Source organism: Ixodes scapularis, unplaced genomic scaffold, assembly GCF_016920785.2.
Source record: "Ixodes scapularis isolate PalLabHiFi unplaced genomic scaffold, ASM1692078v2 PGA_scaffold4__175_contigs__length_147842914, whole genome shotgun sequence".
Lineage (NCBI taxonomy): Eukaryota > Metazoa > Arthropoda > Arachnida > Ixodida > Ixodidae > Ixodes > Ixodes scapularis.
This window is the reverse complement of record NW_024609879.1, coordinates 53409675-53425265: the sequence shown is the minus strand read 5'-3', so window position 1 is coordinate 53425265 and position 15591 is coordinate 53409675. Positions and strand designations below refer to the sequence as shown.

Sequence of the window (15591 nt, the reverse complement as noted above, 5' to 3'; positions counted from 1 at the left end):
CATACAAATTTCAGGGGATCCTTTCTCGCCAAATGAATTACCTCTGTATACCTTAGCTTTCGTAATTGATAATTTGCGATACATTCGTTACACACACTCAATTGTTCTCATGAAAAGCTTTCTTTGTCAGGCTTCTGGTTTCAAATATGCATGTGTACTTTAGAGCTTGTGAATACGAGAATAAAAGAGAAAACACCAAATAATACAAGAAGTGGGATAAAAAATGATGTGCAGGATGATAGCCTCGAGCTGATTTATGAGCCGAGTGAAGAAGCTGTGCAGTCAGCGCCTCCACCCTCCAAGAAGAACTGCCGCCGCACGGAGGAGGCGGCACCGAACAGGGCGGTGCTGCTGCAGGCAGCTGTCAACAGCTTGAACGCTGCCAAGGAGCCGCCGCAGCCGGACGAGTGCAGAAGCTTCGGCGTTATGATGGAGTGCTGCGCCCGCAGCATACCCAGGGGTGCGGACAGGCAGATGGCCATGCTGGCCGCCCACAGAATCATGGTGGAAAACTCAATCGCAGCCAGTTTGGTCGTGGTGCCTGAAGGAGAAAATTAAAAGTTTCAGTTTGAGCTTTATATGGTTTTTTTGTTCCACAATGCCCCACACTTTCTCACTGGTTGTGTGCGGTGCTGAAAAAAGGTACTCAGCAGAACATGCACATTTGTGATAAGCTCTGAGGTAGACCCACCCGTGCCCACACTAGGTACTTTTCTGTTTCAGTGCTTGTGCCTTCTGCACTGCTGCACAAACGTGCTCGGGCTAAGCAGTCAAATGGGCTGAGGGAGAGGACACGGGCAGTCTACAGCAAAGCTGTAAACTGCCGGTGCAGAAAAAGCACACAGCAAGACAATATATCAAATTCTACTGCAAGATAATGAGCTTTGCGCATGCTCAGCAAAGAACTTTTCTCCGTGCACAGGGACAACTCCCCTTCCAGATAGAGATAGTCCATTCACAGGCAAAAGCAAGGCAAATTGGACGTGTCAAGTGTTTACACAACATAAGGCGAGTCCACCTTTAAAATATGATGACACTGGTTCTGTGCTACAACTGCTAACCTGGGGGGTCTTTATCATGTATCGTGGAGTGACAACAGAACCGCATGCTCGTGCCATGCTCGTCCTTATTGTAACAAGCAGGAGTGGGAATTGAACCAAGCATCATTCTGTTCTTCAGTGCAAGCCTTCAGTCCCTGCAATCACTGGGCACAGTGTAGCAGATTTAGCTCGAATAAGTCTGGAGACTAAAACCGGACAACAAACTGCCACATTGTCAGGCTCCTCGCCCTTGTCAAATAGTTTTCTTTTTTTTTTCTGTTATTTTGTGTTGAGGTGCACAGGCCAACTGTGTGCATGTTGCATGTTGCATTTTCACAGCTACAGTGTTAAAGGGATGCTGAACCGAAATTTTTGGGCGGAAATTCTTGGTCGCAATGGCATACATAGCCTGTCCTTTACTTCTAAATGACGTTGTTTTGAGCAAGAAGGCGTATAAAATTGAATAAACACGAAAAATACAATTTTACGCGACCCCTGGTGAGCGTCGTGGAAAGCTCGCTTCGTGACGTGCGCATTCTCATTCGCCTCAAAAGACAGACAGAGCCAAGCCAGGCGCTAAGCCGGGTGGCATTTGTTATTGTTAGTACCGGTTGCTTAGAAAACAGCCGCCGAGCGAAGAATCAAGGGGAGCACCAACGAACGAGGAGAATGCGCGGAGGCACCAGGGGCGCAGATGGCACCGAGAATGCGCACGTCAGTTCTGTTACGCCTGCTCTCAGAAGGACTCGCTCGCGCCGGCGGCTTCCAGCCGAGGATTCACTCTTAGTTCAAAGAAATACAATAATTCGGGCCCCATCCGTATGATTGAATATCGTTTTTAGGTACAGTACGATCCCGTAAAGCCCGCTCGGGCTATAATTATGAGATTTCAAATATCGGTTCAATCGTTTTTAGGTACAGTACCATCCCGTGAAGCCCGCTCGGGCAATAATTATGAGATTTCAAATATCGGTTCAGCATCCCTTTAAACTTGTTTCATATGCTGGAGTGTCGTGTCTCTAGTTTTGGTTGGTGTTGCTGCTATCAACTCTGCTGCGGTCACACTAGCCAACCTGTTCAGTTGGTGTAGGATCCAACATTGCACACACTTCAAGGATCATAAATAATTTGTGGTTCTTCGTGTACAGTAGGAGTTCATTGTTGTCAGAACTGCCTGATGGGGCCCGAAGAGTTAAAAACAGCACTAACAAATTTCTATGCAACTCTGTGGTTTCAAATTGGGCTGGTATTGGGTGAGCTTTCACAAACTAGTAGTACCTTAAGTACAGTAGCACACTTGCTAGGCTGATGTATAAGCCAAGCAGGTGTGCTGCTATGGTACTTTGTGGCACTAAAGTGGCCTCCTCTAGCTGCGATGCCTATATTCGCACACCATGTAGACAAACCAACAAAACACTGTAAAAACTTATTCTTCCATTTTGTTTTGTCTCTAACCGGCTAGCAAGTAGGATGAGAAAACTGTTGGATTATTTCGAAATGGTTTAAGATTATTAAGAGCGCAGGATCGCACATGAGTGAATTCAGACGGTGGGCTTGAGCGCATGCGCTTATCTTCGATGGAAATAAATAGAATGGTATGTCTTGCAGTTCGGGCAGCCTTTTCTTTTACTTTTCTGCTTTCGGAGAGCAACAAACTTCTTGAAAGCTACAACACCTTAATTTTTATACATTATACTCAACTGTTTGGCTATACAGATGGCCTGTTGGAGATGTTATATATCTTATTAGCAACCAAAATTAAGCGAAAATAATAGGACGCAGTCGAGCTTGGAATCAGCAGTCATACTTAGATATGCCTGACTATGTATAGACAAAAAAATCTACATGAAAAGAGGGACACATGCAAAATGAAGTCGGTATAGGTGTCCTTTTTTTTCAGTGTTTACCTACAATGTCTTGGGTTGCAGATAATGACGGCTTCAGCGGACCTGAGTAATGTCGTAATACCCCAACAACTGTTTTAATGGATGCTACTTCGTTCCTGCATACAAACATGACATACCGTTACTCCAGCACCTTCCACTGCCAAGAAACCTGGCCTTCATTCATGAAGTAGTCTCTGAAGACCTCACGAACAGCCTTGGCGTCGTCTGGTTGTCTGCCACCAATGCGCTCCAGGGGGAAGACTGCTTTGTCGTTCACACCCTTTCTCCAGCTGCCTTGACGTACAGTGACTGAAACAAGTGAAATGAAAATTAATATTTTTTTAACGCATTCACCACCAACTAGCAGTATTAGAGATTAACCGAGTCTTTACTACAAGTTGCAAAGACCCTCACAAAAGAATTACGAATGCTATGAGGCTGTGGAGTAGAGTTTATCTGATGCCAAGCATTTGCAAGGCATGAGCGCTGCCAGGAAAAAACGGCTGCACAAAATGTGAAGGAGAGCAAGGAGTGCATGGCACGACACCAATATAGCAAGGAATGTTCACATACAAGCCAACAAGTATTGTCCAGCTACAGCAGAACTAGAATGGCACAAGCAGCTTGCTTATAATGGTGTTGCTTTAGATGGGCTGTTAAGTTCAAATGTGGCATGACCAGCTATGTCCACATACGGCTCTGCACATCTTGCTTTCTTTGCATTTTTCTTGCACGCCATGCATTGCAGAATTCCTAAATAATAGCAAATTCGGGTAGTCAATCGCTGGCGAGACTGAGCCGGCGGAACCGGCAACCAGAAACGCGCTGGCGGCACACCACGTGACCTTCAGCGCCCGAACACGAAACGCCAGACAGTGGCGTTTACCTCGCCTCCTGTTCGCGCGACACTGCTAGCAAGAGGCTATTGCTGCCGTCACCCATGCTCCAACGGCTTGGATTGACTTGAGCAGTGGCTGCTGAAGTGACTTCAGATCAGTTTAATTCTTTCGTTCATTTTTTTCTCACTGACCTTCTCTCCCATTTCGGAAGTAACGACACTGGATACAGACTGGCGCCTGCTGGCCCGGCCGTTTAGAGCTCGGGCCGAAAAAGCGCCGGAAAGTTGCCGTTGCTTGCCGGAGAACCACCACCCGAACGGTGCGCGCCGGCCGGAAACTGATTACGGGAACACTATTGCCGGTTTTCCGGCAAAATAAGTTGCCGGCGACTGACCACCCAAATTCGCCATGAGGAACTTATTCCATACGGCACTTATTGCTGTGCAAGAGGTCGGCACACTCTTTGGAGGGAAATTGTGTTGCAATGAAAAAAGCCACGAGCTGACTGTTGTTCTCTTGGCCATAGTCATTTCAATTCGAAGGAACGCATACGTCTTTCCACAACGGTATGTTTCATGGATGTGAAACCGGTTAAACAGTAACATTACACTCTAAAAAAAGGGGTGTAGTACTTACACCCAGTGGGGTGTATGTGACTTGTCCCATATACGACACCCCCATGGGTATATATGCGACACCCCAAAAAGGGGTGCATACATGCACCTCATTTTGAGGTGCACATGTGCACCTCAGCGGGTGCATAAGACACACCCCACTTCGGGGTGTACATATATTCCGTTTCTCACTTACTGGGAATACTGAACACCCCATTTTTAGGTGTACATATATTCCGTTTCTCACTTGCTGGGAATACTGATACACCCCAATCTTAGGTGTACGTGTATTCCGTTTCTCACTTACTGGGAATACCGAAACACCCCATTCTTAGGTGTACGTATATTCCGTTTCTCATTTACTGGGAATACTGATACTCCCCTCTTTTAAGTGCACATATATTCCGTTTATCACTTACTGGGAATACTCATACACCCCATTCTTAGGTGTACATATATTCCATTTCTCACTTACTGGGAATACTGATACACCCCATTCTTAGGTGCACAGATATTCCGTTTCTCACTTAGTGGGAATGCAGTTACACCCCATTCTTAGGTGTACTTATATACCGTTTTCCACACCGTTCTCACTTAGTGGGAACCGATAAACCCCGCTCTTAGGTGTACATGTGCGAAGTCAACAAAACTAACACTAGAACATTTTCTATCAAATTGACAGGAAATGTCTTTGCAGCTCTTTTCCAAGCTTTTAACCGTCAAACGACGGTGTTTTGTGTCATTTTCATGTCCCATTTGTCAACCCGAAAACAATTAAGCTGCCAATCGCACATTCTATCGTCATTTCATTATGTGGCCTGGCATCATTTTGACGTCCTAACTGTCAACCTGAAATACAATTGAGAGCTTTTGTGTCACTCCTGCGAATATAATATTGTTAGGATCATGCAATATTTTATAAAATAAGCTACGAAAATTGGCATCTGTTCCTACATATTTATTGCGCATAAACACTGGGTGAAACATAGACTACAAAAATACACATTGAATGCATGGACCAGAAACGTCGCTTGTTTCCTTTCTTCTTCTTTTTGCATGTCTTATCATTTAGTCTTGTGCCTTGGGTGCTGACCACCAAAAAGAGCCATGGAGCATTCCTGAAAAGCAAAACCCAGTTGTATACCATGATTAGATACATATAGGACACTGTCAAGGCCCCACACCTTACTTAATGAGCATTACCAAAAACCAGGAACTCAGCCAACTTCATAAATATTTTGCACACAATTGAAGAATGGTGGGGTGGAAAGTTTACCACTTTAGATACAGGTGCAAGGCTGGCAAACCGAAAACACAAATAAAAAGCATGCGTTTTCAATATACTTAAACAACTGATTTTGGCGGTTTTCAACAATGCCAGCCTGTTTCTTATTGCAACTGTGTTTATTTTTTACTAATAAAATGCACAATTAGCCGAAAAATGCCATAAGCAACCTTGTACTGTGGCGCCTAACCAGATAAACGAATGTCAACATCAGAGGTGTCCTAATGCAAGCTTCCTTTAACAAAATTTTGGACCATCTAAAACAGTGCTCTCAAGCACATTTGAGTGTAGAGGCCAGATAGGCAACCCCCAAGAGATCGAGGGCTTCTGTAAGGCATGGGGGTCAAGAAATTTGTTAAAGGGACCTTGCGCTCTCCACATTTTGGAACTTGCAATCTTGACAGTGACACTTTTAGCCGTGATTCATTTGTAGTGCTCCCCTTATCCCTTTCCTGATGCAATCACAAGAATTAAAGTGGTACTGCCGCCAACATACTGGCATTTTGTAAGAGGACAAGAGAACAAGTACACTGTTGTTGCCATTGCTTATTTCACTCAAGATATATTCAAGCTCAACATGTCTCGAAAGAATGCCTTTTGCTTTTTTGAGAATTTCTGATAGCACCAGCCTGAGCGAATACTTGTATTTTAATGGTGATATTTTCTGAGGGCGAGAATCCAGAGCTCATGAATTTATCTTTGGTGGTTGCTTCTGACAAGCGAGAGTTCATGCAGTTGAAGTGCATCCTTGGGCAAAGAGCTCGTGGTTGCAGCCTACCAGCGGAATTGTCGTGCAGGTGCTAAATACTAAAAAAAAGACGGGAAGGAAAAATAGAGACTAAACACCTGAAAAATAAAAACGAAACTACATTAACTATGTGGATATGTTATAAGAGCATAGCTACCTTTGCAGCGTAAATGAATAGACCGATCCCACCAAGTTTTCCACGCATGCGTGACGCCGCCATAACTGTAGTTCGTAGGAGGCAGACTCCAGTTCACACGACAGCTCATGCTGCCTCGTGGTCTGCTCGCGCAAACCTCCAGCATGGTTGTCGCGCGTGCAGAAAGACTACAGCTCCCACGATGCATATCGGCAGCGGTGGCGTACTCAAACTAGCTGGTGAGATCGGTCTATTAGCGACATATTACAATGCATGCCATTTGTAATGCTCGTTATGAGAACGGGAGCTTGCAGCTGGTTTCCTGTGGGCCGTGTTCAAGCAAGTCGCGAGCTGCGTCTTCAAGCACTGAGCAGATTAATTTTACCCAGTTATCTATTACCTGCCAGTGCATCATAATCTGTACAATGGTGAATATATTCCGAGTCACTACTTGCGCGCCGCACAGGCTAAGGCAATGCCCGAAGAGGGGAAAGGGCAAGCGCTAGAAAGGCGGGTGAGGAGAGTAACCTCCTCTCCTATCTAACATTCGTAGTGCTTTCCCCCTTTCCCCCAGCCCTGCCCTCCCCTCCCATATGCCTTCCTAGTGCTCGCCTTTTCTCTCTTCGCATGGCCGTTGCATTCACCTGCACTACACACAACTAGTGACACGGAGTATAATTGAAGGACGGTACACTCACAGATGTCAAAGCACTTGAAGAGTTCGCAACTTCGGTGCAATGCCACTAGTTGCACTTTTGTATCGCACTTCAGATGGGTTGATTTGCCCGAAGTACCTGGAAAATAATAAGAATGATAGAATAAATTAATGTGCCATAAACCAGGGCTGGGCAGACACACTCCAAAAAGTATTCGGGAATACTGAGATACATCTGCTTCAAGGCCAAAAATACAGATACTGAGATACATTGTCTTTTATGCAATGCTATATCCCCGAGACAGTTCCGCGAAACTGGTGAAAAAGTATTCAGGAATACAGATACAATGTGTAGTTGTATCTGTATTGTAGAGGGTGTAGTTCGTGGGGAATATGTACGGTCAGTGGCGTTCCAACTTGTTTTCGAGTCAGGAAGGGGGGGGGGGGGGGGGGGGGGGGAGTGCTCTTAGTATCCCTTGGGCGCCGCCAGGCAGTCTTTAACCTGCCCTGTGGCGGCTGTTTTACGGGGGTGGCAGGGGGGGGGGGGCAACACATGGGACAACACAGGACAGGAGGAGGCAAAAGGGGGGGTATGCACACCGAGGCGCTTGCACCGTCGGCGAAGCCGCCGTACCGGTGGCTTTCTTGCACGGCATTTGGAGTCTGCTCCTCACGTGATCGGATATCGGCAAATAGCGGCGCGGCGGCACGTGGAAACCAGACGCGCAACTCTGGCTGGAGCCTATAATCTCAATGCTGCACTAGAGTACCAGTTCCTATATAGGCTCCCTGCGGGAGCCAGAGTTGCGCGACTATTTTCTACGTGCCGCCGCGCCGCTATTTGACGAGATCCGACCACGTACCGTGCAAGAAAGTAACGTTGCACGCGCCCCGCCGTACGCACCCCTGCTTTTGAGCGCGCCGCGCGCCTCGTCGGTTCGAGAGTCAATGGTTCCAGTACCCTCTCCCACTTCGAAGTGGCCGGGCAGGGAGGGAATATGGTTTCGTTGTGTCGACCTCGGGGGCGGAAGATTACGCACGATGGGGACAAAGGCGAGTTTGGGGAAGCAGTATCTAGGTCACAGCGCCTCAATGGTTGAACAGGATGTAGCTGACGTTTTGGGTGTGGAACGGGTGGGAGAGGCCTTGCGCGCGTTGTTTTCTCGACACTTAGCCTCGTGTCGAGGTGGCAGCACATATTCGCCAGGAGGTCCAAAAGTCGCGTGAGGAGCTGGATCAACATGCGTTGCAGGAAAGACGGCGCTACGAAGATGAACGCGCAACTCTGACTCCCGTAGGGAACCTATAAAAGAACTCTTAACTGCCTTGTCTTGAAGCGCCACCTTAGTTCCATCATCCCCGCTGAAAATCGCATTGCATAACCATACGTGCGAGCGAAGCCGGTAACAATTAAGCGCGAGCATGTTGCTCTGCAATCGAACTACGTTTCACCGACAGATCGTTTTATAGATACGCGATGATTCATCGCCAGAATGCTTCATCGACAGCACAAACTACCTTTTTTCTGTAAGGAGCTGCCTCACACTGTTGCCACGAAGCGGATAGTACGTGTAGGATACACCCGCGACGAAATGTCCCTACAACGCTAAATCCGCGTAACGACTGTCGATGGAGCGGTAGTGTCGACGAACGAGAGTCCATGAAACATCTGTCCACAAAAAGTGTTTTTTGGCGAAACGATAGACCCGTTGCTCTGAATGACGCCAGCTCTACACGCAAGAATAATGTCTCGAAGCTGCGATGTCGTGCTCGTTTGTACACTCAGAGAACCGGGCACCGCCACCGCGCACACATGCCACAAATATAAAAGCGAAGAAACTCCGTCATAAACAGGAGAAAAAGGAAAGCACGTCCCCAGCTATCAGGCCCCATGCCTCGCAAAACGCAGCATCCAACGAGTGCATGTAAACGGCAGACTTACCTTTATCGGGCGGGCTCATCTTGGTTTGTGACTGCAGTGCAGCTACGTGCCAAGCATCGCTTCGTGAACACGATCTGCTTTGTCGAACCACCTTCTAAAAAAACACGCAATTCAAAATAGCGCGAATGAACAAAGGCGATGTCACCCGCCAGCCGAAGCAAAAGTATGGCCGCCGAAGCACGCCGAGATGGAATGCAGGAGGTGAGGAGGTCAAGTCTCCTAGCAACACGAAGGCCAGATAACGCGCGAAACGCGATCGCTATCGTGATAGGTTGTCAGTCGGATGACGTGTAACCAGTGACTGCTAATCAGGACGCGCGCTTCTATTACCGCGCGCATTTTGTTTGTTTTCTTAGGCTCCCCTGATAGCACTCCCTCTCCCCTCTTTGAAAAAGGAAAGGGGAGGGGAGGGGTGTAATGGTGCACCTGGCAACACCCTCGCCTCGCCCGCCGATTCCTTTGGGAGAGGAGGATTCCCGTGATGGGAGTGCGATTACGTTCGCCGGGTGTCTCCAGTCGAAGGGGGGTGTAAGGGCGCGCGATACACCCACATACACCCTTTTTTTCTGAGAGTGTAGATCTTTCGATGTGTTGCAGTCTTGCATTAGTGCACCGAATAGTGCTGTTTACATTCAGAAATAGCTGCAAGCAATAATAATGAGTGGCATTGCCATGGCTGCTGACCAGAAGAATTGGGGGACCCTCGCTAGAGCACTACACATTTTGATTGTGAGCAACACGCTGGAGATGTGTCTAGTTGTACATTACGCAACTATTGAAAATTGAAAGCGACATATCTACACCAGTTGAACAGCTAATTTCGCATTTACCTGTGAGCACGTCTTCAACATCAAGGCTGTCGGGTGGTGTGTACCTTGCCCGCGTGCCGTTCTTCGTCCGAAGGTAGTTGTGTAAGGCAATAGTCGCCTTCACAACCTTCACCGCTCTGTCCGGCTTGTGACGAAGAGGAGCCCCATAGACTTGGAATCTGTTCCGGAGGATGCCGAAGCCGTTTTCAACGATTCGGCGTCCCCGGGAAAGCCTGTAAAATAGATCGTAATCTTGTTCAATCAATGAGGAAAAAAGGTTGGTATCGCAGCGGACGACTCTTTGCCAGCAGACGACAGCTGGTTCCTTCAGGCCTCGCATTTGGTGCAGTGACACGAATGCCACCGTGACGTGCTGTCATGTGCCTCACACCAACGTCCTTAGTAGGTCACGGGGGCCGTAGCCTCCATGGTTCGCCAAGTTATCGTGAAACGAAGTAAAGCTAAGGAGCTGCACGGGACCTTGACGAGTCAGACTCGCTTCAGCGCTCAACCCTTGTGGTTACACCAACTTCGACGCTTGGGACGCTACTGTTCCTCTTTTGTTTACCCGGCACAAGTTCGCCACATTAAATGTTTAGTATCTTTTATTTATCACTTAATCAATTATCATTTGTGACAATATATTCACACCCTTACTGATTGCTTATCACCATGGCTGTGCTACTTAACTCTCTTCAGCTTGGCCCACACTGCACTCCCCAAACAAATTCAACAGGTCTGGGATTTTAAGAAAACAAATTTGCAGCAAAGGGGATATTAAAATAATGAAGATACCATTTCGGCTGATAACAATAAAAATAGCAAAGCACACCATCGTGCTTGCAGCGTGTAACTTCGCTCAAATAAGAAAAAGTTACTTTCAGCAATTTTGCTGGCGAGATTGACATACAGTCGTAGCATTCTGATGGGGCACATGTGTTGCCCCTGTGAAACTAGTAATCTTTATTAACACCAATTCCATCTTTTCGCCTGTCAGGTATCCCTTAATTGTTTCAATCTAGAATTCAGTGAAGCGCGGTTCAAGCCTAACAGAGGTCTGTCATTTTAAATTTTACAGTGCAAAAAGAGAAGAAATTGCTCTCGCTTACCAAATGACAATTACAACATGTGAACCATGCGTAGGGACACAATTGCACGTGGTGATTGCTGAGAGACAAAGACGTTTATTTGCGCCTTTTTGATTCCGACTACAGAGGGCTGGCGACGCTGCTTGTGCCGGTAATACATATGATGATGCCGCTGGCCACACAACACACTCTTTCAGCGCAGCTGCTTTTTCTTGTCAAGCTGCCAGCCCTCTGGGGAGGCCTCTCAACTCCATGTTTTTATGGAGCCTTTCATTTTTTTGGTTTAGCACACAGAAAAGGACGCCCATGAAATGCATGGATGACAAATGTGGCAGACACTCCCATAGGCAGCCATGACGGTATGTATGGATGGCACTTTGTTGTTGGCCGTAGTATGCTACTGTTATCCTCGTAACTCGGAAATGCAAGTAAACTGGCAATATGCACTGACAGCAGCATAGTGATCACAGCATATTGTGAGCTCACCGATAGTTGAAGATCCTTTCGGCATCTTCCAGCTCTGACACTGGAAACGGCCGCATCAGGTATGGCTTCATGCCGAACCCTTCGTCCCCCACGATGACGAAAGGTGCCGTCTTCGTTGAGTTTGGCAGCTGGGCTGCTTTCGGAAACTCAGCAATGCCCCGGTCAATACGTGCCCGTAGATCCGTGGCAGCCCATACACCACTGTCATTCATACGACCATTCCTACCCACATCAGCGTACAGGAACTTCAGATCAGAGTCCACAAGGGCCATCAACACAATGCTGAAGGTACCCTTGTAGTTTCGGTACATAGCTCCTGTACCCTGAGGTGGGCAGATCGTGACATGCTTCCCATCTAAGGCACCCAGGCAGTGAGGGAACTGCCAGATTTCTTCGAAGCCTCGGGCAACTTGCTCCCACTCGCCTGGTGTTGATGGCACCTTGAATGGAATAGGGAATTATGTTTGTCAAGTATGAGGCAACATAGAAATAACTCTTTACTTCTTCTACCAAAAGAACCGTGAAGTTCACTTGAGTGTTATCATGAAAAAGTATATAGAAATATTATGCCTGTAGCTTCATCAAACAGCACCGATATGCCTCTTGGATCCAGTCAGTGGAATCCACTAAGTTGACACTTATTAAATGGCATAGCCAAAAAGTTGACAAGCACGTTCTGAACTAATGTGTTTGCATATTCCACTTGTATGTTCCATCAATGTGCAGAAAAAGTGACAAAATTCGCAAGGTAACAGGGACAGATATTGTCACAAATAACTGTTGACAAGAAGAGCTGAATTAAATAATTCTTTAATGGGGGTGAACTTGTGCCCAGAACAAAAGAAAATAACTGCGTCGCAGGCTTCGATTGTCGGCGTGACAGCAAGGTTGAGCGCTGGAGATTGAATGATTCTGTACAACCATGTGGGGTTCGTTTTATTGCCGCTTCGCTTTCTATAACATTCCTACTAGAACATTTGGCCCTAGGACATTCCTACTAGAACAAAAGACAACAGCCTTGAATTTTCTAGGACATGTTTTACAAGTTAATAAAAAAAATTGCTGCCGGTTTCGGGATTCGAACCCGGGACCTCTGCATGGCAGCCAAGTGTGGTTCCCACTCGGCCACTACACATGCATGCGGCAATGTAACAGAATGATCAATACTTCGGCATCAATACTATAATGGTGTTAGTGTTGTCCATCGCACCTCTAGTTTCAGTTTTGGCATTTCTCAGTCTAATAAATTCGGAAGTTTGAACAGACCCACACTTTTTTAACTCCATGGTTCGATTATCGAAGCCTAGATGCAAGAAAAGCTTGTATTATCTCTAGTTTATTTCACTTAGTGTAGAAATATGTGGTAATGAATAACTCGAAAGCATCGTCGCCAGCTTATATTTGTAATATTTTGTTATTTGCATTACTCCGTACAGATGAAAGAGCAGTTCAGTGTATATGTAGTATGATACATTAACTCTGTCTTGCTGGCTGAATTATGGAGGGGTTAATGAGTTAATGTGAAGCATGTAAGGATTGCTCTCATTATGCTGACAACAAATCATGTAGGAAAAATCTACCTTTATGTAGTCGGGGGCCAAGACTTCATAGATGGCGACGCAAACGTCCCGGACTATCTTGGAAATGGTATTATGCCCCCTTCTAAACTGGAAACCCATGGAGGCGAAGGTTTCCCCTGTAAGCAAGAAATGATAGCACCGAGATCAGAAATGCACAGCACAGAAACAAGTATACCATCATGAAACACGAGAGTACAGCGTGTTTCACCTAATATTGCAATTGCTTTCTTTCGCAAACCTCAATCACGTGCTAAAATACTTAATCGTGACTTGGCTCCTATTAAAATTGAGAAATTGAAGACTTGAAATTCCCATGCAAACGTTACTCCACAAGAGTCGACCGTGCATGAATACCACAAGCGATAACTAGCACTGCCAGTATGATAAAGAATATCAAATCGATGCATCCGGAAACCGCAATATTTTATTTCACAAACGCCGCCGCGTTCGTGTTTCAAAATAAAGTTTGGACTGTAAAATTGCTTGTGAAAATCAGGAACTCGACGCATTAGGTAGAAACTTACCCCGAATACGTCTTATACTTGCCGGATTCCAGCAAAAAATTTTAGTCTCCACTCACACTCCAAACAAAACAAAAAACAAAAAACAAAAAAAGCCCCAAATTGGTGTAATTTTTTTTCTTCTTCTGTATGTAGAAACTTGAAATTTGAACGCATACGTGGGAGTAGTAAAATATGTATTTGAGGTAAGTTCAACCTTATACATACAGTTGCTGATTTTTTACGGGCCATTAATATTAGCTTGTAACTTTGTTTGTAGACAGTAAAAGAGGATTGACTCAATGTATCAAGTTGAAGGTTACCTCGAATATGTAATTTACTAGTCCCATTTACACATTAAAATTCTAAGCCTCTACTCCATGTGCAAAAAAATAAAAAATAAAAACTGTCTCATTTAGTAACATGGGACATTGTTGTTCTTTATTTTTATTTTAATATGTTTGTACTTCCATCCGAAGCTTACATTTTTAATGCGTCAATCTGACCAATAAAATAAGTATTCGAAGCAAGTTTCTACTTGATGCGTCAAGTTCCTGAGTTTTGCGGGTGATTTTAGAGTCAAAACTTTAATTTAAAAAAAAAACCCTGACGATCTGATGTCTTTTCCTTTATGTTTCGATGTGCATGTCTGAATGCGACCAAGATTAATTTTTCAGATATACGTGAAATCGACAAAACAAATGTTCGAGGAAAAAAAATAAATAAAAAAAGAAAATCTACACTGGGTATCGAACCCGCGAACGCTACGTCTGACGCGGATATCTTAATGCAAAAATGTTCCAAAAGCCGGGTGAATTCATGATTGAAAGGTTTACTCCGACTTAACATAACAAATTAATAACAAAAGGTACAGACGTTTCGCCACCTATGCAGGTGGCATCTTCAGTATACACTGACACAAATGAGGTGTTTGTGTCATTGTGTCATTTGTGTCAGTGTATACTGATTCATTTGTGTCAAATTAATAACAAAAGGTACGTCTGTACCTTTTGTTATTAATTTGTTATGTTAAGTCGGAGTAAACCTTTCAATCGCGGATATCTTACCCGCTAAGCTACGTTCCCGCTGCGAACAATTCGCTTTGACAATTCGTTTTATGCGCAACCTTCGGACGGCACTTGAAGGCGTGAGTGGAATGTCGTCGGATGGCACTTGAACGCTCTCCAAGAGCGCCATCGGACGGTACTTTAGACACTAACACTATGTTGTTCAAAAGCAAACTCTGTGCGTAAACAACATTCTTCGGTTCGCTCTTGCTACATGACTTACCAGTGGCGAGGTATCGCAGCGTGATCGCCAGCCTTTCGCCTGCAGGGATGGCTTCGCGGAATGACGTATCTTGTTTCTCGATGAGCGGTCTCACCTTCCTCAACAGTTCTTCAAATGTCCCAGTGTCCATGCGTATCCAAGAGCGGAACGCCTCGGCGTCTTCTAGCGCTAACTCACGCATCAAGTTAGCGTAGCAGCCCTGCTCCCGGTGTCGGCGCAGGTAGGGCTTAACCCACATCCTTCGTTTCGTTGGCAGCTCTTCATCCTCACTGGAGGATAGGGCCTCAAATAAAAGGAGAGCGGCCACAACGGCTCGTTTTTCCGGACAAAATGCCATACCAAATGAAGGCGCTCGATCGGCTCGATGCTCGATCGGCTCGATGTCGAAACGCGAGAGGGAGCGGACGCGAATGCGAGGGCAAGGCTGATAGTTCGTCGGACAGTGTTCGTAGGTGGGACTGCCGCTTCGTGTTCGTGGCGGTACGAGTCAGACGACAAACAAGAACTGTTCTGTCGTCGAGTGTTTCTCGGCGTTTGTCGGTCCCGTTTGTCGCTGAGGTGGGACGGTATCAGCGACACACAACTTTACCTTGTCGCCAGACAAAATTCGGTGTTTGTCGTTCTAGTGGGACGAGGCTATAAGCGGGAAATATTTTTCTTAGCAGACATGAATGCACACTTAGAAGAATTCGC

The 15591-nt window shown here is 45.9% G+C and overlaps 1 protein-coding gene across 1 annotated transcript; it reads right to left on the bottom strand.

Moving 5' to 3' along the window:
• Positions 1–376: 376 nt before the first annotated feature.
• LOC120836266 (protein ALP1-like) lies at positions 377–15309 on the bottom strand. The gene is made up of 6 exons (XM_040222877.1): positions 14899–15309; positions 13109–13224; positions 11529–11968; positions 9976–10187; positions 3064–3235; positions 377–541 (listed from the first exon to the last, which is right to left on the bottom strand). The coding sequence occupies exons 1-5, from the start codon at positions 15233–15235 to the stop codon at positions 3066–3068; spliced, it is 1275 nt and encodes a 424-aa protein (XP_040078811.1). The 5' UTR covers positions 15236–15309; the 3' UTR covers positions 377–541; positions 3064–3065.
• Between the last annotated feature and the right edge of the window lie 282 nt (positions 15310–15591).

Excerpts from the sequence above, each read along its gene's own strand:
- LOC120836266 (XM_040222877.1), bottom strand. The coding sequence starts at position 15,235 with ATGGCATTTTGTCCGGAAAAACGAGCCGTTGTGGCCGCTCTCCTTTTA. Across the intron at positions 11,969-13,108 it reads TGGCCCCCGACTACATAAAG|GTGCCATCAACACCAGGCGA; the intron begins GTAGATTTTTCC and ends ATTCCATTCAAG. Across the intron at positions 10,188-11,528 it reads GAAAGGATCTTCAACTATCG|GCTTTCCCGGGGACGCCGAA; the intron begins GTGAGCTCACAA and ends TCTATTTTACAG.